Source organism: Monodon monoceros, unplaced genomic scaffold (assembly GCF_005190385.1).
Source record: "Monodon monoceros isolate NGI ecotype Baffin Bay Population unplaced genomic scaffold, NGI_Narwhal_1 Super_Scaffold_18, whole genome shotgun sequence".
NCBI lineage: Eukaryota > Metazoa > Chordata > Mammalia > Artiodactyla > Monodontidae > Monodon > Monodon monoceros.
The window spans coordinates 20,219,484-20,241,952 of NW_021703774.1; the positions used below are offsets into that span (position 1 = coordinate 20,219,484).

The 22,469-nt window shown below is 42.8% G+C and overlaps 1 protein-coding gene across 3 annotated transcripts in view; it reads left to right on the forward strand.

The window, feature by feature from the left end:
* The first annotated feature begins 264 nt into the window (after positions 1 to 264).
* MIA3 (MIA SH3 domain ER export factor 3) overlaps positions 265 to 22,469 on the forward strand; it is a 54,794-nt gene continuing 32,589 nt past the window's right edge. For all 3 annotated transcript variants that reach the window (XM_029230513.1, XM_029230512.1, XM_029230510.1), the window contains exons 1-6: positions 265 to 402; positions 3,255 to 3,388; positions 7,327 to 7,413; positions 9,669 to 12,471; positions 14,048 to 14,209; positions 16,463 to 16,608. In XM_029230513.1, the coding sequence (XP_029086346.1) occupies positions 270 to 402; positions 3,255 to 3,388; positions 7,327 to 7,413; positions 9,669 to 12,471; positions 14,048 to 14,209; positions 16,463 to 16,608 (3,465 nt within the window). In that variant the 5' untranslated portion in view covers positions 265 to 269. The remainder of the gene's footprint in view (positions 403 to 3,254; positions 3,389 to 7,326; positions 7,414 to 9,668; positions 12,472 to 14,047; positions 14,210 to 16,462; positions 16,609 to 22,469) is intronic.

Below are 22,469 nucleotides of genomic sequence, written 5' to 3' on the forward strand. Positions count from 1 at the left end.
GATTGGACGAGGGAGAAGATAGAGTCCCGGTTGCCAAGGCAGCAACCGGAGGAGAAAGCCTTGGGAAGGAGGTGCGAGTGCTGGTCCTCCTCCTCCTCCCGGACCCCCTCCATCCCCTCCCGGAGGCAGTGCTGACGTGTCCGCCAGGGACTCACACCCCGGCGGGCACCGCCCCTCCCCGCCGCGCGTCCCCCCGCCCCCCGCGCTCCGCCCCCCGCCCCGCCCGGGCCGCCTCCTCCGCGTCACCGGCTCCGCGAGGTGACCACAACATGGCTGCGGCGCCGGGGCTTCTCTTGTGGCTGCTCCTGCTCAGGCCGCTCTGGCGGGTATCCGGCCAGCCGGACCCGGACACCGTCCGGCGCTTCTCGCAGCACAAACTCTGCGCGGACGACGAATGCAGCAGTGAGTGCCCGGGAGGGCGGCGCGGGGGCGGGGGCTCGGCCGCGCACCAAGCCGGCCGGGGGGCCGCAGGCCGGGCGGGCGGAGCGCCGAGGTGGGCGAGCCCCGGGTCCTTGCGTCTGTCTCCTCCGGCCCTGCCGGCGCCCGGGCCAGCCGGCCCCAGCCGTGGGGGGGGGCTGCACCTCCCACTTGTTGCCAGCTATTCATTTTTCCTTCGCCGACGGAGGCGGGGGTGGGTGGGGGGTCGGGGGTGGCCCCCGGTTTCCCTGGGGACCGCTCACAGCGTCCCCTCCCCCGGCCCGCCCCGGCTCCGAGGAAGGATGGGGTGGCGCGCCGCTCTCCCTGGGCTCCCCGCGCTGCCCGCGAGCGCTATCCTGCTCCCTCGGCGGGGACCTCGCTGGGTGCAGTCCGGGGGCAGATGCGCTAAGGGCTCGGTGGGCGCCTTCCCTGCGGCAGGTTGCTGGTGGGGCTCGGGAAAGGCTTCCTGGCGCTGCCCCTTTGCCCCTCTGCTTCACTGGGATTCGGGGCTCGGACCGCCTTTTGAACAGGGATTGGAGTTTAGGTTTGGGACGAGCCCTGAGTCCAGGCTTGCGGTGTGTTCCAAGGTCTCCTCCCCGGCTCTGCCTCAGTTCTGTCATTTCTGTGCTTGGAAGGCTCCTGCAAACAGCCAGACAGGGAGGGCACCGGAAAGGCCAAAATCTTTCGTTCTCGAAAGAGGCCACCTGGGACCAGCAGCCTCCTCTTTGCGCAGGAAGCGGAATGGTTCCCTAACCGCGAATTGGGGGTGGGAGGGTGGACCGTGGGCGTTGAGGAGGGCAGAGAGCCCCAAACTCAGGTGAAGAGGATTGTTAAAGTAAAAACGGTAAATACTGCAAGAGTTTTATAAATCCAGCTCGCTTCAGCCTTAATCATTATTGCTCTTGGGCTGTCTTCCTGTGTATTTGCCGGACAAGTATCATCCTTGTGGCCTCCCAGCCGGTCTCAAATAACCTTGTAAACTTACCGATAACCACTTCAGAAACGGTTGTTCATCTGTTGTAACCAGTACCTATAGAAAAATGTTCGTTCTGAGGAGGCCGAAGCCTACAGTTTAGCTCTTTATATTCAAAATGGGTGTTAGTCGAAACCAAATTTCACAATTTGAAGAACTGTAGCACTGCCAACCGTTAGAGGAAAGAAAGGAGTCAGTCTTTGATTTGTGTTAAGCCATTCCTAGAAGTAACCCTAGGACTGATGTAAATAAACGCCACGAAAGAGGAGCAACTTCCATGAATTGTTCCTGCAGTTTTCTCAGAGTAAATCCGGGTTATTAGCAAGCAGGGTTGGATATAGCAGATGTTTGCTATTCATTGCTTTCAAGCAGTATCCTACCTGGGTTCCTCAAAACCAGTTACCTAGAGAATCACATCACTGATGCTTCCTTAGTATGGAGACATGGTGTTGGAAGGGCCCATGGTGGTCACATAACTTGAGAAATGGCATGTGTCGAAACAGATGTAACCAAACACAACAGGCAGCAGCTAGAGCAGGCTCTGGGTCTGTGTTCTGTTGCATAAAGTGTTTACTTAGTAAGGTGTGTGCCTGTGAGCTGTCCTTGTGTGCTTTTCAGATAGCTGTTCCTCAGTGTGCATATGTTGTCATCTGATTTATTATTACAAATCTGCAGTGATCCCTTTTAAGGGGGAATAAGAGATACATTGCTGTTTCCAATTCTGATAGAAGTCCCAGACTTAAATTGTCCATCACCTTCACCTTGGCCTCTCACCTAATTGTATCTGAATTAGGATGCTGACATGTATTAAAATAATAAGGTTTTAGCTTTAAAATCCGAATAACCCCCTTTAAATCTATATGTTTGTCCCTCAGATACGTATTTAAAGATGTGCTTTAATGTACTTATTGCTAATTGGCTGTTAGAGAAAGTGTTATTTCCATTTCATTCTTCTTTTTCTCTGCTGCTTAATTGCATTTATTGTCCATTTCATCTTACATTAGAAACTGTGTATTTGGCCAACAAAAAGAAAAATATTGCTTCTACCAATTTCTAGATCGAGTGTGATTTGTCCTGCATTTTAAGACTGAAGGTAACTACTAAACAATTCTCATAGTTTTGCTTGTCCCTGCCACATATGATTTTGTTTATAGAAACAAAAGCCACTTGCCTACTTTTGATTTTGTTTATAGAAATAAATAAACCTTAATGTTGGGTATAGTCAACATTATATACTTTCAGAAAAATAATATCTTGTAATGTGATTGGATCCATAATAGGGTGTGATGTCCTTTCCCATTATCCATCTACTGAGGGAGAGAGCAACTTGACTGCAAATGAAATGGACAGTGTTTACTGCTGCATGGTAGCAGTTACAGCCACTTAAAGATAGGGCCTTTTAGTGGTTAGTTCAAGTTAGTTAGTTCAACCCTTGGGGGTTCTTGGGTGCTCTCCCCAATTACCTGTTACCTCTGCATTTAGTCATGCTTACACTAGTAGCATCTGCGCTCGAATTTACCCAACTGCAAAATGAAGCTTTTCATGATTATGAAACAGCAAAGACTGAGGACTAGATGGTTAGAGAGGGAACCAAGAGTTTCACTTGAGACCAGCCATGTGTGGCGGTGGACGCATTGGGAAAGTTTCCCTCTCTCCTGTCTACTTGCAGGGGGATTCATGATTTATAATGAATAAAGCTCTATAGATGCTTTGAGCATATGAGTTGAAAGTGATTGGTTCCAGAGAGTACTGGAGAAACTTTATTGTTGTTTACAGTGGATTCTTATATTTCCTGATCAGCCACTATGGACTGTGGAAGTTGAATCCTGATATCTGCTTGTTTTTTTTCTCTCTTTATATACAGTGTTAATGTACCGGGGTGAGGCTCTGGAAGATTTTACAGGCCCGGATTGTCGTTTTGTGAATTTTAAAAAAGGTGACCCTGTATATGTCTACTATAAACTGGCAGGGGGATCGCCTGAAGTTTGGGCTGGAAGTGTAAGTAAAAATTTGACATACTTAATTTTCTTCCTTTTTATTGGCTTGTTTAGCACTGCAGATTTTTTTTTTTTTTTTTTTTTTGGCTGCATTGGGTCTTCGTTGCTGTGCGCGGGCTTTCTCTAGTTGCGGCGAGCGGGGGCTGCTCTTCGTTGCGGTGCGCGGGCTTCTTGTGGTGGCTTTGCTTGTTGCAGAGCACAGGCTCTAGCCGCACAGGCTTCAGTAGTTGTGGCTCGCGGGCTCTAGAGCGCAGGCTCAGTAGTTGTGGCATGTGGGCTTAGTTGCTCTGTGGCATGTGAGATCTTCCCGGGCCAGGGCTCGAACCTGTGTCCCCTGAATTGGCCGGTGGATTCTTAACCACTGTGCCACCAGGGAAGCCAGCACTGTAAATTTAAGAAACTGTTTCTTGGGGTCTTTGATGGAGTTAACCTGTCCTCTCTGCTAGACTGTGGAAAAAGAGGATGGTTCTGTGTCCCCAGCTGGGGACACAGAAAAGGGACTTAAACAGAACTGAACTGCTTCTGGCTGTCACTCCTCAGCATCAAGTTCTAGGCCTTACTACATACATAGTAAATAAGGATGTGGTGGATATATATACAATAGAGTATTATTCAGCCATAAAAAGACTGCAGTCTTGCCATTTGCAACAACATGGATGGATCTGGAGGGTGTTGTGCTTCATGAAATATGGCAGAGAAAGACAAATACTGTATGTTACCACTTATAAGTAGACTGTAAAAAGTAAAACGAATGAATGTAACAAAACAGAAGCAGACTCACAGATGCCGGAAACAAACTAGTAGTTACCGATGGTGAAACCTGAAAAATCTTAACTTCATTGTTTCAAAAAGGAAGTATCTGTGGGCTTAATCCTGTAAAGTATGGGCAAGGTAGTGTTTCAGGTATTCACGTATGGAGTTAATTTTAAAAATAATTTTTTTCTAAATTATTCACATACCTAATCATGTGTGCTGTTTCTGTTAAAAAAGCAAAGTATCATTTTCACTGTGTGCTTTCTTGTTTGTTTGCTTGTTTTGCTTGCAACTGCTGGGGCATCCTTTTCCTGCTTTTTTGGACAATTGCTCCCCCAGGTTCACTGAAGCAGCTCTATTCCCAGCCAGCTCTGTGGGTGCCAGGACAGCAGACATGGAAATCATTGACTTTGTCATGCTTTGATGTTTTTAATGAGGAGATTCACTACGAGTGACCTGATTGGGAGGCTTATGAGCTCTTGTCCTTTCCTTTTTATGTGATGTGTGGACTGGTTATTTACTGAAAGTAATAAGAGTCCTCAATGCCCTTAGGATTGTACAAACTCGGAGAAACACCCAGTCCCAAATGTGAAAAGTTTTACTCTCAATAAAACACCAAACAAACAACAGGAAAGAGGGCTTGAGAATCCCCCATCGGGAAGATTCGATTTATTTTGCTGGCAGTCCAGATTCCTAGGGAGGAGTCTTGTAAGACCAACTGGTCAGGTACAGCCCTTGTATTTAGGCGGGATCCCAGTTGAATCACCATATTCAAAGAAGAATCTATTCTGTTTCTTTCAAGTCTACTGCGTGAGATTTCTACTCTTGGAACATTTTTTCCAAGTCCCTAGGCTGCATTTTTCATGTAGTGGTGAAGCTGGAGCGTTTGGATAAGTGAACCTGACTTTGCATTTTCCCTCTTCCACACTTTTGCTCACAACCATATTCACGTCTAGAAAGCCTGCCAATCTTTCTGGTTCCCAACTCTGACCCTGCCTTCCTAGGGAAGCACTGCCCTCAGCTCCCAGCCAGAAGGGATCTTTGCTGTCTAATAATTGTTTAGGTGGCACTTTGTTTGCACTGCTTATGTGGCGTTCCTTTTACTGCCTTGCTTTGTAGTTAATGTGTGTACAGTCTTACCTCCTGTGGAGTCAAAAGCTCTGTAACGGCAGGGCCCATATCTTACCCATTTTCCTTGTGAATATTTCCTTTCAGGGCAGCGACACTTATTTACATTTGTCCTAATAGTAGCCTATGCAGATTTTGTTCTCTTGAAACAATTCCCTTCCCTTGCCTTCCCCTCCCTTCCCCTGCCTTCCCTTCCCTTCCCCTTCCCCTTTCCCTTTCCCTTCCCTTCCCCTTTCCCTTTCCCTTCCCTTCCCCTTTCCCTTTCCCTTCCCTTCCCCTTTCCCTTTCCGTTTCCCTTTCCCTTTCCTTGCCTTGCCTCCCCTTGCCTTCCCTTCCCTTGCCTTGCCTTCCCTTCCCTCCCCTTCCCTCCCCTCCCCTTCCCTTTTCTTTCTTTTCCCAAATCAACTCAGCAGTTCCTTGGCAGAGATGATATACGGAAGCAAAATTAGATATAAAGCTTACTTTCAGTCATGAGGGCCCATGATTCTGCATCTTTTTGTCAGATCATAAGAAACAGGACCCACTCAATGTAAAAATACAGAGTTTTTTATGACCTATGGTCTCAGTTGACAAAGATTATACAAAGATAAATGTATTTCCTCTCTTCACAGAGCTCTGATTTCTTTCCCTTTTCCATATTCTCTCAATAAAATAAAATTTTCCTGAGAAGGAAGTAAATGTATTTTCCCTCAGTCTCCTGTCTCATTTCATGAACCTTATAGTTAAGGAAATTAAAAACTATCTCTCCTGAGCTATCAGAATGGTTCTTGTTTTTATTTCTTAGTTTTCATCCTGCAGCTTCTTTTTGTTTCTTAGCGTTTCAGACTTTAGCTGCCAATGTAGCAATTTAAAATTGCCTTGTCTTATCTAATCTTCAAGGCAGTATTCTACTAAAACTGGCTTTCACATAGTTGCCAGATATAACAAGAGCCCTGGTAATGAGGATATTTTAGGAGTTAGTGATAAGATAGCCTTTTTTTTTCTTTTTGTGCATTTGATCTGCATGTCAATCTCCTTTAATGATTGGAAAGAGATCTGCTTCTCCCTTTCAGACTGTAGCTAGTAAAAGACAGCATATGTTTCCCAAGAGGACAAACTTAATATATCTTAGCGGTTAGTGCTATAGATAAATGGGATAATCTTCTATAGAGGTTTACTTTGCAAGAAACTAAGCTTGCTGTGTAGTTAGTATGAATTTTATTTTCTCCCCAAATACTTGAAAATCCATTTGTTGAAAAACCTAGTATAGCCCATGATATCAATAAATATTTGCCTTTTGTTGTAGTGGTCATGCCTTTCAGAAATGTTTTTTTTTTTCTTATTAATTTTCATGGCTTTTTTTTTGTTGTTGGTGTGGTTCTTTTTGGCTGCATTGGGTCTTCATTGAGGTGTGCGGGCTTCTCATTGCCGTGGCTTCTCTTGTTGCGGAGCGCGGATGGCTTTCAGTAGTTGCCGCGCATGGGCTCTAGGGCGCGCAGGCTTCAGTAGTTGCGGTGCGCAGGCTTAGTTGCTCCGCGGCATGTGGGATCTTCCCGGGCCAGGGATCGAACCCGTGTCCCCTGCATTGGCAGGCGGATTCTTAACCACTGTGCCACCAGGGAAGTCCCCTCATGGCTTTTGTTTATTGGTTTAAGAAAGACTTCTGAGTACTGGTTTATGAGTGATACTGTGAAATGTGCAGATAAATTCTTGTTAGAGGTTATTTGGAATTGTTTCTAACCAGCCTTGATTTACATAGTTTTAATCACATAATATACAATAATTTTCTCTTATGCAGATCTTCTAGCTACTTCAGAAATCTCACTTTATGTGCCCTGTGTTTAAAATTAAGCTGAATGTTGAAAGAAAACTTCAGTGGTTTTAGAAAATTTGCCTTTACAACATTCTGTACTTAATTTTTATTGGAATAATAATCTCTGTAATCGTAATAGCAACATGCATCTCTTGTGGTTATATCTACCTATCTTTATATTTCCTCTTGCTACTAAGAAGTCTCTCATTTATATTTCTTCTACAGAATTTTGATTGATATTCATTTCTTTTGCCCATTTAATATAGGTTGGGCGTACTTTTGGATATTTTCCAAAGGATTTAATCCGCGTAGTCCATGAATATACTCAAGAAGAGCTACAAGTTCCAACAGATGTAAGTTGTGGACTTTTTGTTGTTATTATTCTCAATTATAAATTGGTTTATAACCTCATCAGTTACATTCAATTAAGTATTTTTGCAAGTCTTTGAATGTGTTTTGATCAAAAGAAAAGTTAACATCTGTGTATCAGATTTTAATTTATTAGACACCTTTAAAGAAAGAAAGGAAGGAAGGAAGAAAGAAAAGTTTGAAAAGAATTTACGGGAGACTTTATAACATAATCTGATAGTTATATGTTGAAGCAGGTGTTCTTATATAAGGCTATGTATACTTACTCAGGATTTTTCTTTGCTATTTTATGTGAGGAAAAAAGGACGAAGAATTCAATATCTTTGTATTTAGTTATTAAATTTAGGAGGTAAATACTTTTTTTACAAGTAAGATGAGGTGTCTCACTTCGAAAACTACTCATTGAATAGCTTTTAGACATTTTAACTATATAGAGATCAGGTTAAATTAATCAAACCCCAAATTATACTAGGTTTTCTTACTGACTGTAATGATTTAAGGGATTAGAGTTATGTGATAGATTTTGGAAAAGGGAACCTGAGCATTTCAGATGAGGTCCAGCCTCAAATCTGCAAGGTCCTGACTGCACAGTCTGTAAAGCATTCATCCAGGGTGCACCAACTTAAAATAGCTTTGTGATGACAAGGATTTTGTGCTCTGGGATCCTCATTCCAGCTGATTATTTTCTGGAGTTTTAAAATGTATAAGAATTGATGCCCACCTTCAAATGGAAATCTTTGAATAACTCTTTGGTGTTGCTGCAAGAGCATGTGAGCTGCTGGCCTGGGGCACTTCTCAGCTGAGCTCGGCAGAATGGATGAAGTCATAGAGCCACTGCTGTTCTTGAAATTTCCTTGTCTTTTCGAGGGACATGAAATCAGCCCTATTGCCTGTTAGGCTTCACTCCTAATGAAGATGCTGCTGGGAGGGAAATTCGTATGAGACAGCAGCTCACTGGTCACAGAGACCTCACTTTTTGGGGATTCTGCCTTCTCATTGTACCTCTCACTACATGCTTCCCTCAACATTACGAAATGGCTTAGAAATGCACGATGGCAAGAGGAATCATTCATCCTTACCACACTTGTCAGGTCTCTCCAGAGTATTGTGAGAGTTTAGTTAGGAGAAGGAGATTATCTTTGTTGGCTTTTTAACTTTTCCTTCTGTTTGCGACCCATTTTATGTCAATTTGTTTACTAGCAAGAGGAAAGGAAGAATATAGACTTACAGGTAGTCTAAAAGCAGATCTTACTGACAGCTAATCAGAACCCTGATTTAGAGTAGAATATATCCCTCACTGAATCTTGTTTTCAAGGTGTATTTGTGGTGATAGTTAAGTGGGGAGCCCCTTGACACCATTCTCTGTTCCTTAACATTTTTACTTCCCCTGCACCTGTATTTCAGTAAGATGCTTCCTAAGCTGAGTTATCTTTCCCAATCCAAGGAAAAAATGACCCAGAAATCTGTTGTAGACTTAGAGTCTGTCAGCTAGGTGATTCTCCCTGTTTCCAGCTGGGTAAGCAGAGAAGCACAGCCTAGAGGGGAGGATGATGGAGACGCTGGGTGGTCTTCCAGCTTCTCCTGGGCAAATTAGTGTGAGGTAAATTCCCAGAACATCAGGCATAGGTATTGGAAGTCGGGGGACCCAATAAATGATACCCTACTTTTCCCTACTTGTGCTTAGAACAAATGGAGAAACCCAGGAGTCAGGTAGATGGGGACCAAAATGTCACCATTACTTACTGGTAAAGCTTTTTGGAGAACATGACTCAAGTGTGCGGAAATTAATGGGCTTTTGAACATTGCAGTCTAGAATAAGACAGACTTACCCAGCCACAGGCAGAGCTAGCCAAGTGGGGGTCTCCCCAAGGGGGGCTGTCCCTGTAAAACTGACAGCATGGAAGAGAGAGAGCGTGTGTTCCTTCCATCCAGTCTCAAGCAGAAAGCAGGGATGGTGCAGAACAAACCCACCAGCCACATGAATCATTCCTCCCCTGGGGAAAAGAGAATGAAGGGAAGCCAGGAGGAGCATTGCTCAGGTAGAAGTCCTTCCTCATGGAAGCAGGAAGCCAGGGAAAAGTGGGTTCCATCCTCCTATCTCCTGACTCCCCAAGGTTGGCACAAAAGCCCCTCTAGAGCCAAACGTGAATTTGAGATCATCGCTGTCATTAGCCTGGGTAAGCGTTTGCTCTTGTGACACTCGGTTAGTGACACACTAATGTTTTCCTTTCCCTTGCAGGAGACAGATTTTGTTTGTTTTGATGGGGGAAGAGATGATTTTGATAATTATAACGTAGAAGAACTTCTAGGATTTTTGGAATTGTACGATTCTGCCACTGGAGATTCTGCGGAAGTTAAACAAGAAACTTCTCAGCATGTGGAAGAACCTCCTGAAGCGTCTAAGGGAAGTGACCCTGAACCTGAGCCAGTAGAACCCAACTCAGAGGAAAGTGAAAGTATATTATCAGAAAACACTAAGGAACTCAGGGAAAGACATGAGGCTCAGAAGAGCCACCCCCATGTAAATAGTCAAACGGGTCATGCTCAGGGAGAGCGATCTTCATTTGAACCTTTTGGAGAAATGCTGCAAGATAAGTTAAAAGTGCCAGAAAGTGAAAACAACAAAACCGGCAATAGTTCTCAGGTCTCGAATGAACAGGAGAAGATTGATGCTTACAAACTTTTGAAAACAGAAATGACTCTGGACTTGAAAACCAAATTTGGCTCAACTGCTGATGCACTTGTGTCCGATGACGAGACAACCAGACTTGTTACTTCGTTAGAGGATGATTTTGTTGAGGAGCTGGAGGCTGAGTATTACACAGTGGGGAAGGAAGAAGACGAGAGTAAAGAAAACTTGGATGAGCTGCCATTACTAACCTTTATAGGTGGAGAAGATACGAAAGCTCCAGCGAACTCTGGAGTTGAGAAACATTCAACAGAGAAAGAGCAGAATTCAAGTGAAGAGCAGAAAGTTGAGGAAACTCAAACCCCTGGCGTCAAAAACGGTGATAAAAATATACTAACGACCTGGGAAGATGCCATCTTCTCTGATGTCACAGGAGGTAAAGAAAACACGGGTACAGATTTACAGAGTACTGAATCAAAGGAAGGAGAGGAAGGGGATGATGCGTTAGTCCTGGACAGCAAACTGGGGAAACCACAGCCAGCAGTAGATCATACTGACCCTGAAAAGGCAGCAGACGGCCTTTTGAATGTAGAAGTCCCTAAAGCAAATAATGACCAAGACCCAGAAGTGGACACAGAACTTCACACTAAAGGAAAAGGGAGGAAGATTGAGGAACCCAAGAGGGACCTGGTGCAGGATGAGGTAGGATTACAGGATGAGATGCGAGAAGGCATGGCTGTGCGTGGTTCTCCTCAAAGCGGCCACCTCAGCTCTTCACCAGCTGCTGAAAAGGATACGGAAACATTAAAACCAGCCTTTGCTAACCAGGAGAATGACCTAAAAGGAGCAGCCGTTCATATCGCAAAAGAAATGCTCCGTGAAGAGAAGCCTGGGGGGCGGAGTTTGGAAGGTGCCTCGGAGAGGGAATTGGTACCTAAAGCGGCAGGGAATCAAAGGGATGAGGGAAAGATTAAACAGGAGTCCATGGGTGTGGCACCAGTCTTGGGCGGTCATCAGCATAATGCTTCCAAGGAGAGCAAGCAGGAAGTAGATGGTTTGGTAAACAGACCGAAACCACGCATGCTTTCGGGGGAGCATCCAGGTGAGGAACTTATAAAGGAATGGCTTCTTAAACCTCAAAATCAGACTAGGTCCTCCCCCCCAGGTGAAATTGGTTTGCCAAGAAAACCGGAAGAAGAGGGTCCCATTCTGGGAAGAAATCATTCCTGGCAGCAAGGAGATGTGGCTGCCGCAGTTCATAAGCAAGCGGAGGAGAAGAGAAGCCTCTCTGGGGAAGAGGTCACAGAGGTCACAGCGGACACCTCAGATGAAGGGCACAAGCCACTGCCAGCCACACAGGAGATGGGAAGAACGGGCCAAACTGATAGCACAGAAGGACCAGGTTTCCACACTGAAAATCCAGAAGCAGAAGACGACGGTTACAGCCCCGAAGAGCTACTGGAGGATGAAAACGCTGTGAGTGCGAAACGGTCTAAAGAAAAAAGCCCCGAGATTCAGGACAAGAGGTTAGATGTGGACCTTCAAGTCCCTGAAAAAGCTGTTTTAGGTGCCATTGAGACTGATCCTGAAACTGAAGAAAACAAAGAAGAAACTAGTAATATATTGGAAAATGAAAGAAAAAATGAGACTGCAGGTAAAGGGGTAGACAGTCTAGGCAGGGACCCAGGTAGTGTGGATCAGAAAGCACAGAGACCCCCTGAAGGAAGTGACTTTCCTGGCAAGAAAGAAAATCAGACTCCAGAGTTCAGTGAAGCGTCTCAGAATAAAGATCCTGATTCTCTTAAAGAAGACAGCCTTGAGGAACACCTGCAGACCTCAGGGCTCGCAGAGAAGCCTGGGATAGAACTCTCGAAAGAGGATGAGAAGGATGTACAGAACCTCGTGGATGCAGGAAGCCAGGGGTCCGCTTCTGAGGACCGTGATGACGACCCATTCCCCTGGGCTCCACATACACCCATACGGCCTGAGCACAGCGTCCACATGGAGGACTTGCCCATAATCAGCAGTTTCTTTAAAGATCAGCAGTCTCTGCAGCGGTTCCAGAAGTACTTTGACGTGCATAAGCTGGAAGCCATGTTCCAGGAAATGTCATCCAAGCTGAAGTCGGCACAGCGGGAGAGCCTGCCCTATAATGTGGAGAAAGTCCTAGATAAGGTCTTCCGTGCTTGGGAGTCACACATTCTGAGCGAGGCGGAGAAGATGCTCGATGCTCGTGTGATGGAAAACAGAGACCTGGGGATGAAGGACAGTAGCATGTTTGAAGAGGCTGTGGTGCTAGATGATGTTCAAGACCTGATCTATTTTGTCAGGTACAGACACTCCACGGTGGAGGAGACGGCACCCCTGGCAGTGGCACAGCCTGCAGAGGAAGGCTGGGGTGGACCAGCGGAAGGTGAGGCGCCCACCTATGGCCTTGTAGGGTTGGGCTTGAGCAACGGGTGTGGGGACCAGGGGACTGCTGAAGCACCTCGTGCCGTGCTTGTAAAGCACGTCCACAGGTCCCAGCGTGACCAGAGGTGAGGGGCAGCACGGGGACGCCCACACGGCCCTTCCCGCCTTCTTTCTTGGAGGCTGGAGCGTGGATAAGGATTTCTTGCCCTGCTTTTCCCTTAGACAGTGAGACTGGTAGCATTCTCAAAAAGAAACATCATAAAAAGAGAAAGATAGGAACAAGAAAATGACGCACAAAGTAGACCTGTTAACAGCGTACAAGTTTCATGAAAGGGCTTTTTTGAACATGTAGAATAACTGCTGTCTGTCCAGGGACGGACTGGCATAACTTTTAACTCGATGCCTTGCCCGAGTTTCTTCATTCCCTCCAGCTTTCATCTTTGTTGGATGCCATGTTCTTTCCTGCCTCTTTGGGGCAGTCACTTAGGTAGTTAAATTCTACCAGGCCCTCGGGTTCTCGCATGCAGCTTGATCAAGGACCAAACCAGGATGCAGAGCCTTCTAACACAGCGCTTGGCGGAGAAGCCGTTGAGGAAATAGTGATTGGACTGACGCTGAGCCAGCATCCTAGATAAGCTGATTTTTAGCTCCATACTCGTTTCTCTGTCCCCATGCTTTTCAAATGGAGGCATTTGAACTGAGGGTATACGGCAGACTAACAGGGGGACATAAAGCCACAGAAAAAATGTATCTTCCCAGAATGCCAGTTTGGAGATGGGAACATTTTTGCTTTTAATCAAAGCAGCTATAATTTGGATTAGAATGTAAAACTCAAATGAATTTTCAGGGTAAACTATGAGGTTTCAAAGAAATTCACCTTTGCTGTGGGTCGCATTGGGCTGTGTGCTCTGAGCCTCTTAGGGACAGAAATGAGTTCACTCCTTCTGACTCTTGGAGGTACTTTGAAAATATTTGAAAGGCACTTCAGAGAGCTGCCTTTGTACGTAATGCCCTTCTCTCGGCTAGCTCTGTGAAACAAGCATGCTTGTGTATGAAGGGGGCCTGTTATTTCTGGGTAGAATAGACGTCTCCTATTTCTGCTCTTGACTGGAATTCCCTTTTGCACATTTATCTATGTGGGCATATGTTGGTTTGCTAAGAGAAGTTAGGCTTATTGAAGTCCCTACCATAAATATATTTATTTATGAAATACTTCGGGATGAGGGGTTTTCTTGTTTTGTTTGTGTGTTTTGCCACGTGGCTTGTGTAATCTTAGTTCCCGGACCAGGGATTGAACCTGGGCCATGGCAGTGAAAGCACAGTAGTCCTAACCACTGGACCACCAGGGAATTCCCGGGATGAGGGTTTCTTTGTCAATTTCATTGTGTAGCTTAGGCATCTGTGAAGTGAAAGGAAAGCAACTGAAACTCTTTTTTTTCCTTGCCCAGTTGTGCCCCACGGGATGCTAGCACACTGAGGGCAAGGGGTGAGGGGCCCTGGAGATGTGTGGTGAGGGGGCTGCTGGAGGGGGGCTGTCTTCGAGCTTTGCCAGCCCAGTGCGTTCTTCTCCCCTACAGACATACAACCACCGCTGGAGGAGAATATTCCACGGGAAAACACAGAAGTTCTTACAATGCAGATTCCTGGAGAGCCCAGCCACATGGATCAACCTGTGACCAGTGACATGGGTACATCAGAAGTGTCCCAGGAGCCAAATACTGAGACAGCTGGAGACCCAGGTAAAGCTTGCTAATTTTTCTCTACAAAGTAGAAGCCTATTCTAAAGAAGCCCTCCTAGGAGATTTGTTGCTAAAGGTAGGAAATAGAGGGGAGAATAACACAGGTGTGAATGCATAAAAAGTAGGAAATCCCAGAACTAACAGAAAAAGTAGGAGTCAAGACAGGTGGAGGTCAATCATACGAAGCAGGTCAGAGACCGTAACTAACCTACCAACCAGTGCTTGGCTAGCATTAGCTTATGCAAGTAACTTAAATCTAAAATACTATTCTTAAAAAGCCTTATGCTCAAAAACAGTAGTTTTCTGCCAGACCAACAGCTGCAGAAACTCTGGGGGTGGAGACAGGCAATCTGTTTAACAAGCAGTCCAGGGAATTCTGATCTGTTACAAGTTAAAGTTTGAGAACCACTGCTCTGAAACTCACAAATTCTGTCTTCCCTCCATCTGCCCCTCCCCTCCAATAGAGTACATTGTAGCTTAGTTCTTTTGTTAATTTGCTACCTGGACATAGAAGTTTTTTTTTAAACAGTGAGGGGATATTTATGTCTAGATATACTATAAGATGAGAGGAAACAGTACAGAATTTTTGCAGTACATAACGGCCCAGTGTAGAGGGACCCCTGTGAATAGTACTTAATCACTGAGCACAGTAAACATCCAGTGGGAGAGCAACTCATTTCATTTGGATTGAGGAAGTTGTTTTAAAAATAGGGTTTGAAAGAATGCAACCCAAGTATTAGTATCAACAGCTTTCTGATTTTTGTGTAGTCACTCATTTTACCAATAAATCAGAACAGCTGATTGTGTTATTTTGTCTATCCAATATGGCAATATGAATCATTACCATTTTACGTTTTTAGAGGTCATGGTCTCTAACCATAGGTAAAGCATTACCCTGTGATACCACAGGCCCGGCAGCACTGGGCTGGCCCCCTGATTTACCCCCCTTTAAAATATAGGAGAGGTCACAGCAGGAAGAGGAATTCAGCTAATTTGAGAAGAAACAGCATATTAGAGGGCTCCTATGTTCCAGAGGATATTGCATTCATGTATAATACTGTCTACTTCTAAACTCTTGTAACTCAAAAAGGTTCTGCTTGTTGAGAATGAGTCATATATCAATAAGACTTATTATTCTCTTGCTTAAAAACATTCAGGGGTAGGAAAGATTTTGCTTGCAGAATTAAAAACAGGTTTTGCCTTGTCCTTTAAGTTCCAGCACAAAATGGCATCAACTACCTTTAGAGGCTGATCTTCCCAAATGGTCCTTCATGCATCTCAGGTGTTGAGGTGCTGACCTGATTGGGAAAAACCTCACCAGTGGTCAGATTCATAGGTCAATAGCAACGGAATCTCAGGGCTGGAAGAGATCTGAGTGGCAACTAGTCCAACTTCTCACTAATTGCTTCTTGGACTCCTAGCTGTTTATAAGAAGCACCCCAGACCCAAATAACTCATCCTGAAATCTCCTCCCTACCACCCCGTCATGTGGAGATCCTTTCAGGAAGAGCTGGAATTCGAGCTTTTTCACAGAGCTACAAGCTAGGCCCCCACCTTGTAAGCAGTTCCCTTTCATCTCTCTTGGTGTTTACCATATTCCCTTTTGTGCAGCTGTCATTCATCCATTCAGTAAGCAGTTACTGAGTGCCTGCCAGGTGCCAGGTGCTGGTGCTGACTATGGGTGCAAGTCTGCAAACTAACACTCTTTTTTGTTGTTTTTAATTTTCAGTTTTATTTACATATTCTCTCACATAAAAGGAAACAAATCCATCAGTTTTTAACCAACTCAGAATTACAGTTTTTCAGATTTAAAAAAGATCATCCATTTGTATAGATTTACTAACCCTCTTTTCTTACTCATTGTTTGCCTGAAGTTTCTAATACAGTGCTTCACCAGCACTAAATAAATCTTTGTTAAATGTGACAGTGTGTACATGGGAAAAGCATAAAATTCTGCTTTTCTCAGTCCCCATGAGTCTATATTGTTCAGATAGCAGTTGCATTGCCAGGGAAGTGATGGAGGGGGACTGCTGGTGGGTAGAGTGGGTTGGAGATGATGTTCACTTTATAATTGAGGATGTGATGGCTCTAATGGGGGTTCTGAAATGTTTTTATATAATTGTCTTCAGGAGAAGCACATATCCAGGCAGAGTGACTGATATTTAGAGGGCACTCAATAAATATTTTACATGAAGAGAAACAAATCTTATTCTGAAGCATAAATAAAGTATTAGCTTTCTCCCTCAATTTTAGGGATAATTACAACAGAAGTCCCTCCTATCGATGCTGTTGATGCAAAAAAGCAACTAGAAACAAATGCTGAAGAACCATCAAGTGTCACACTTTTGGAAAATGCAATTCTTTTCATATATGCATTCGTGTTTTATTTAACTAAGACGGTAAGTCTGACATACAATTTCTTCAAATAGAATGTTGATCATTACAGTTTTCAAGTTGATTTTAAGCATGAGATGAAGAACTTAAAATGTCTGTATGAAAATTACTCCTGAGCCTTTGAAGGTAGCCTCTGAAACAAGCCGCAGGTGTGTGATGTTGGTTGGTGGGTTCTTAGCTCAGTTCAGCACTTGAGAAGGATGTGCTGCCTGCCAGCACTAGACGTATGCACACCTGTAAGACGCGGTTCTTCCCTCGAGGACCTTTCAGTCTAGCAGGGAGATAAGGACGCTGACTTGAAACACTGTATGATATGGGAAGGGAGAGAAGTATTTACCTGATGGTGGAATAATATGTTGAATAAATTAATTCACTGAGGTGGGAGGACGGTCAGAGAAGGTCAGAAGTTAGCCGAGACATGTTTTGAGCAGGGTTGAAGGACCCGTGTGAGTTGGATGTGTAGTTTGTTGTTGAATAGGACTGGGGGAGATGCAGTCACACGGAAGAAGGCATGTTTGAAGAGTTGGGACTTGAAGAAAAGGTTACTTGGGGAAGCCAGGGAAGCGTTAGTCGGTGTTATCCAAGTATAGAGTTAGAGGGTCATGGTCTTTTGGAGGGAGATGGGCACACATAAAGGAAGCTGTGTGTCATGATAAGTGATGTTAGGGATGGAGATCCTTTGAAGGCTTTAAGGAGGAAAGAAGTATGGTCATATTTGTTCTTAGAGTCACTTATGGCAGAATATTTATTCAGATTTATCTGAGTCCTGATCCAAATGAGACATTTAATCTGTCCAGAAGCTTAAGCTTTTTAGGACTTAGCGCCCCCTTGTGGTATTTGTTGAAATTCGACGTTCTTCTTGGTAAGTATGGGAATGAGCAAGCTTTCCGAATTTGGAGACAGAGTTGCCCTTGGAACTATAGAGAATGTATTGTCTCCAACAAAAATATTTTTCCTTTAGGTCCTGTTATTTCAAGCCTTTTGTAGGAAAAGGGTTATTTTTTGTTATTTCAAACGCAGGGGCTGTGAGTGAGGATGGTCCGGTTTCAAATCCCAGGTTTATCATTTAGAAGCCTGGGCAAATTACTAAGTTTGAACCTCAGCTTCCTCATCTTTAAAATGCAGATAATGCCTACTCCAGTTGTTGTAAGAATTAAATGAATTGATAATGTCAAGTAGTGCCTGGCATTTTATAGGATCTCATCCCCTGCCTACTTCTCATTTGGATGGTCGGAGTGCAGTGTAAAGACATTGAATACCTGGGGAATTCAGGAGAAAGGCCACCAGGATGGGAAAGATGGAGGAAAACCAAACCATTTTTCAGTTTTCTCCATGGTTGTGGTAGTGGCAGCCACCCCGGTGATGGTGTGCATGACTTGTGCAGTTAGAATAATGAAATTTCCAGTGATTAAGGCAGTCTTAGAATTCAAATTTGGCTATCAGCATGAATCATCATCACCTCTAAAATTTAACAGCCTCCAAATGTGGGAGGAATTCTTCATTCATTTTATTTGTGGATAGGCACAGAGCCCTGTTCTAGTCCTGGGCTGGGGGACACAGATGTGGTGGAGGATACAGTCTCTGCTTGAGCGATGGTGGGAGAAGACGCAGACATGAATAGCAAGAGAAAAGGGCGCACGTTACAAACTAACAATGATTTGAAAGGTATTGTCAGGAAAGTATTTTGATGGCCCAGTATGTACAGAGTATTGTGCTAGGAATAAAAGAGTCTAAGAGGTATGAAGCATCTTTCTGATTTCTGAAAGGCTTAAAAAGGGGTGTATCAAATCTATATGAAAGTTGGAAAAATGGAAAACATGAAATCGCTTTCGTGAATTATCAAATAAGTAGTATAGATAATTATTTGATAGAGCTGGGGAATAATGGGGTGCTGACTTGTTTGGAAAAACTGCACCAGAAGTCAGATGCATAGATCAACAGTTAATGGAATCTCAGGGCTTGGAGAGATCTGAGAGAACAATTAGTCCAACTTCTCAGTAACTGCAGTAATTTCCTCTACTACAGCCCTGACCAGTAGTTAGGAGGTCTGGGCATCAAAAATTCCTAGTGTGATCAACCTACCTTATAAGGCTACACATTGCTCTGTTGGCTAGTTCATTCTTATATTGACTCCAAATTTTCCTCCATATGATTTTTTTTTCTCTTAGAATCTAATTCCTTTTCTATATAGTAATCTTTTAAATATTTGAAGTTATTGCTTTAATTTTTGGGTTTTTTTTTTAGTGTTTTAGCATGGAAAAATTTCAAAATAGTAATAGTAAAGAGAGAGAAGAGTAAAATGAAATCATGGGCCCATCACTCGGCTTAATGGTAATTCCTTAATATCACCCATTATTTGACACATTTCAAAATCCCCTCCCCTCCTTTTAAAATTATTCTTACTTAATTTGGGATCTTGTTGAAGTCCAAAAGTTATAAGGGGTTGATATATGCCTTAAATCAACTTTAATCAGATATATATTACATATAACAAAGTGTACCCATTTTAGGAATATAGCTCAGTGAATTTTAACAAATGTATACACCCGTGTAAAAACAACCGTAAGCAAATAGGGAACATTTCCTTCGTTTGAAAAAGTTCCCTTGCGTATCTTCCCAATATATCCCGCGAACTCCAGGCAACCACTGACAGAACTTTTTCTCATATAGATTAGCTTTTCCTGTTGTAGAATTACAATTATAAATGGATTTATAGTTAGGATTGAAATTTGCTCAGTCACATGGTAAGTTTATTTTATCTTAGAAACTGCCATACTGTTCTCAAGGATGACTGTACCATTTTATACTTCCACTAACAATGTCTAAAACTTCCAGTTGGTCACATATTTGCTAACACCTGGTATTACCAGTCTTAAATTGTAGACATTCTAGTGGGTGTGTCTTTGAGGTTTTAATTGTATTTCCTGATGCTTTATGATGTTGAGCGCTTTTTCATGTGGCCATACTTTTTTGTGGGTTTATGTGTGAAATAGCTCTTCAAATCTTTTGCCCCTCTTTATTTATTTATGGTTTTTTCAATTTAATTTTTATTGGAGTACAGTTGATTTACAATGTTGTGTGTTTTAGGTGTACAGCAAAGTGAATCAGTTATACATATACATATATCCACTCTTTTTTAGATTCTTTTCCCATATAGGCCATTACAGAGTATTGTGTAGTGTTCCCTGTGCTATACGGCAGGTCCTTATTGGTTATCTGTTCTGTATATAGTAGCATGTATATGTCAATCCCAATCTTCCAATTTATCCCTCCCCCCTTCTTACCCCCTGGTAACCATAAGTTTGTTTTCTACATCTTTAACTATTTTTAGATAAGTTCATTTGTACCCTTTTTTTAGATTCCACATATAAGTGGTATCATGTATCTCTGAATGACTTACTTCACTCAGTATGACAATCTCTAGGTCCATTCATATTGCTGCAAATGGCATTATTTTGTTGCCCTCCTTTAAACTGGGGTTTTTTCTTTCTAAATATTAAGGTCTAAGGGTTCTTTATATTCATATAGTTTAGATACAACTCCTTTGTCAGTACATATTGCAAATAATTTCTTCCAGACTCTGGCTTGGCCTTTCAATCTCTTAACATTGCCTTTTGAAGAGCAGATTTTTAAATTTTTAACTGTTTTATTAATGTTTACTTTTATGTAAAGTGCTTTTTATTTCCTGCCTAAGGAATCTTAGGCATTTCCAATGACATGAATATTTTCTCATGTTTTCTTCTAGAAGTTTTATAGTTATACCTTTCATGATTAAGTCTTTGTTCCATTTTGAGTTAATTTTTGTGAATGATGTGAGGTAAAGGTCAGGTTTCATTCCCTCCCATCCCCCTCAAATGGATATCCATTTGCTCCCATACCATTTCTTTCCCCTTCAAATTACTTGGCACCTTGAGGTGAAATCAGTTGACCATATATGCATGTCTCTTGCTGGACTTTATTCTGTTCCACTGATCTCTATTTCTGGCCTGAGACAATACCACACGCTTTTAATTACTACAGCTTTATAATAGGTCTTGCAGTCAGGTAGTTCTTTTGCAAAATTGTTTTGGCTACCGCATTTCCATGTACATTTTAGAATCAGCTTATCAGTTGCTACAAAAAAGCTTGCTGAGAGTTTGATTGTTATTATATTGAATCTATAGATGAGTTTGGGAAGAACTGATATCAACAAATATTAAGGCTTCTAATTAAGTTCATCTCTACATTCATTTAGATCTTCAATTTCTCTAAACGATGATTTGTAGTTTTCACTGTACAAGTTTCATGTGTATTTTGTTTATGTATGCCGTGTATTTCATGGTTTTTGATGTGAATGGTACCTTTTTTACATTTTGTTTACAATTACTTTTTTTGCTGATGTGTAGAAATACAGTTGACTTTTGTATGTTGACCTTGTACCGTACTACGTTTACTTATTATTTACTTATTATCTTAGTACTTATTTACTAAATTATCTATTATTTCTAGAGGGAGTTGTAGATTTCATAGGATTCTCTGTGTAGATGATCATGTCATCTGTGAATAAACACACCTTTTTAAAAAGTCAGATTAATTAAAGCATAATTTACATCTCGTAAAATTCACCCTTTCTGTGTACAGTTCTATGAGTTTTCAGATTATTTTTTCAAAAAATTTTTGTGTCCCCTTTCTCTTGCCTCTCCTTCTAGGACTCTTAACTATACATATGTTAGCTCACTTTATGTAGTTCCACAGGTCACTGAGGCTCTGTTCTTTTTTGTTGTTGTTTTTTAGCCCTTTTATGTCTTTGCTTCAGTTTAAGTACTTCCTGTTGCTGTCTTCAAGTTCATTGATCTTTTCTTTTGTGGAATCTAATCTGTTAAGCCCATCAGGTGAATTTTTTTATTCCTGATATTTTATTTTTTAGCTCTAAAAGTTCCACTCAGTCCTATTTTATATCTTCCATTTCTCTCCTTAGTATGGTCATTAAAAAAAAATTCTTAAATATATTTTATGATTCTTTTAAAGCCCTTTAAAGCTAATATTCTGTCATCTCTTGCAATTTCTTGGTCTGTTTTTACTTATCTCTTAGTTATGGCATACATTTTCCTGCTTTTTTCCATGTCTAAAGTTTTTTTTTTTTTTGGTTTGTTTGTCTCTGTTTGTTTTTTGGATGCTAGGCGCCGTGGATGTGAATGTTGTTGGGTGCCTGGGTTTTGCTGGCTTCCTTTAAAAAGGATTGAAGTTTGTTTTGCTAAGCTGTTAAGTTACTTGATGATCAGCTTGATCCTTTCTAGTCTTATTTTTAAGACCTGTTAGGAGGTGTAGCATATGTATAGTCTTTACTCCAGGGCTAGTGTTTCCCTACTATGATGAGGTTATTCTTCTGTAATGTACTAAATGCCTTGAGCATTCATTTACCTTAATTCATGCTGACTAGCTGAAATACAAATGTCTCCCAGCCCTGTGTTAACTGGGAATTGTTCAGCTTCCAGCCTCCTTATAGTTGTTCTTTTTGCCTGTCATTGTCCTTTGCTGATCCTCAAGGAATCCTGCTTACACAGGTGCTGCTTTGAGTTCAGCCCAAGACTGAAGGAGTCATCCTTGCAGATTTCTGGAACTCTTTCTTTGTAGCTCTCATCGTTCTGGTAACTTTCCCTGCATGTTTCAGGCACCTCAGCCTCCCTGAGCTCTGATCTCTGCCTCCTAGTGAGACTGGTGTAGGCTGCTTTGGTTCTCCCTGCCTGTACTGAGGTCTAGCAGGTGCCTCTAGGTAGAAAGCTGGGTGATCACAGGGCTCACCTCATTTGTTTCCTTTCTCTCAGGAGTCACAATTGTGTGCTGCCTATTGTTCTGTTTCTGAAAAACTATTTTTTTCACATATTTT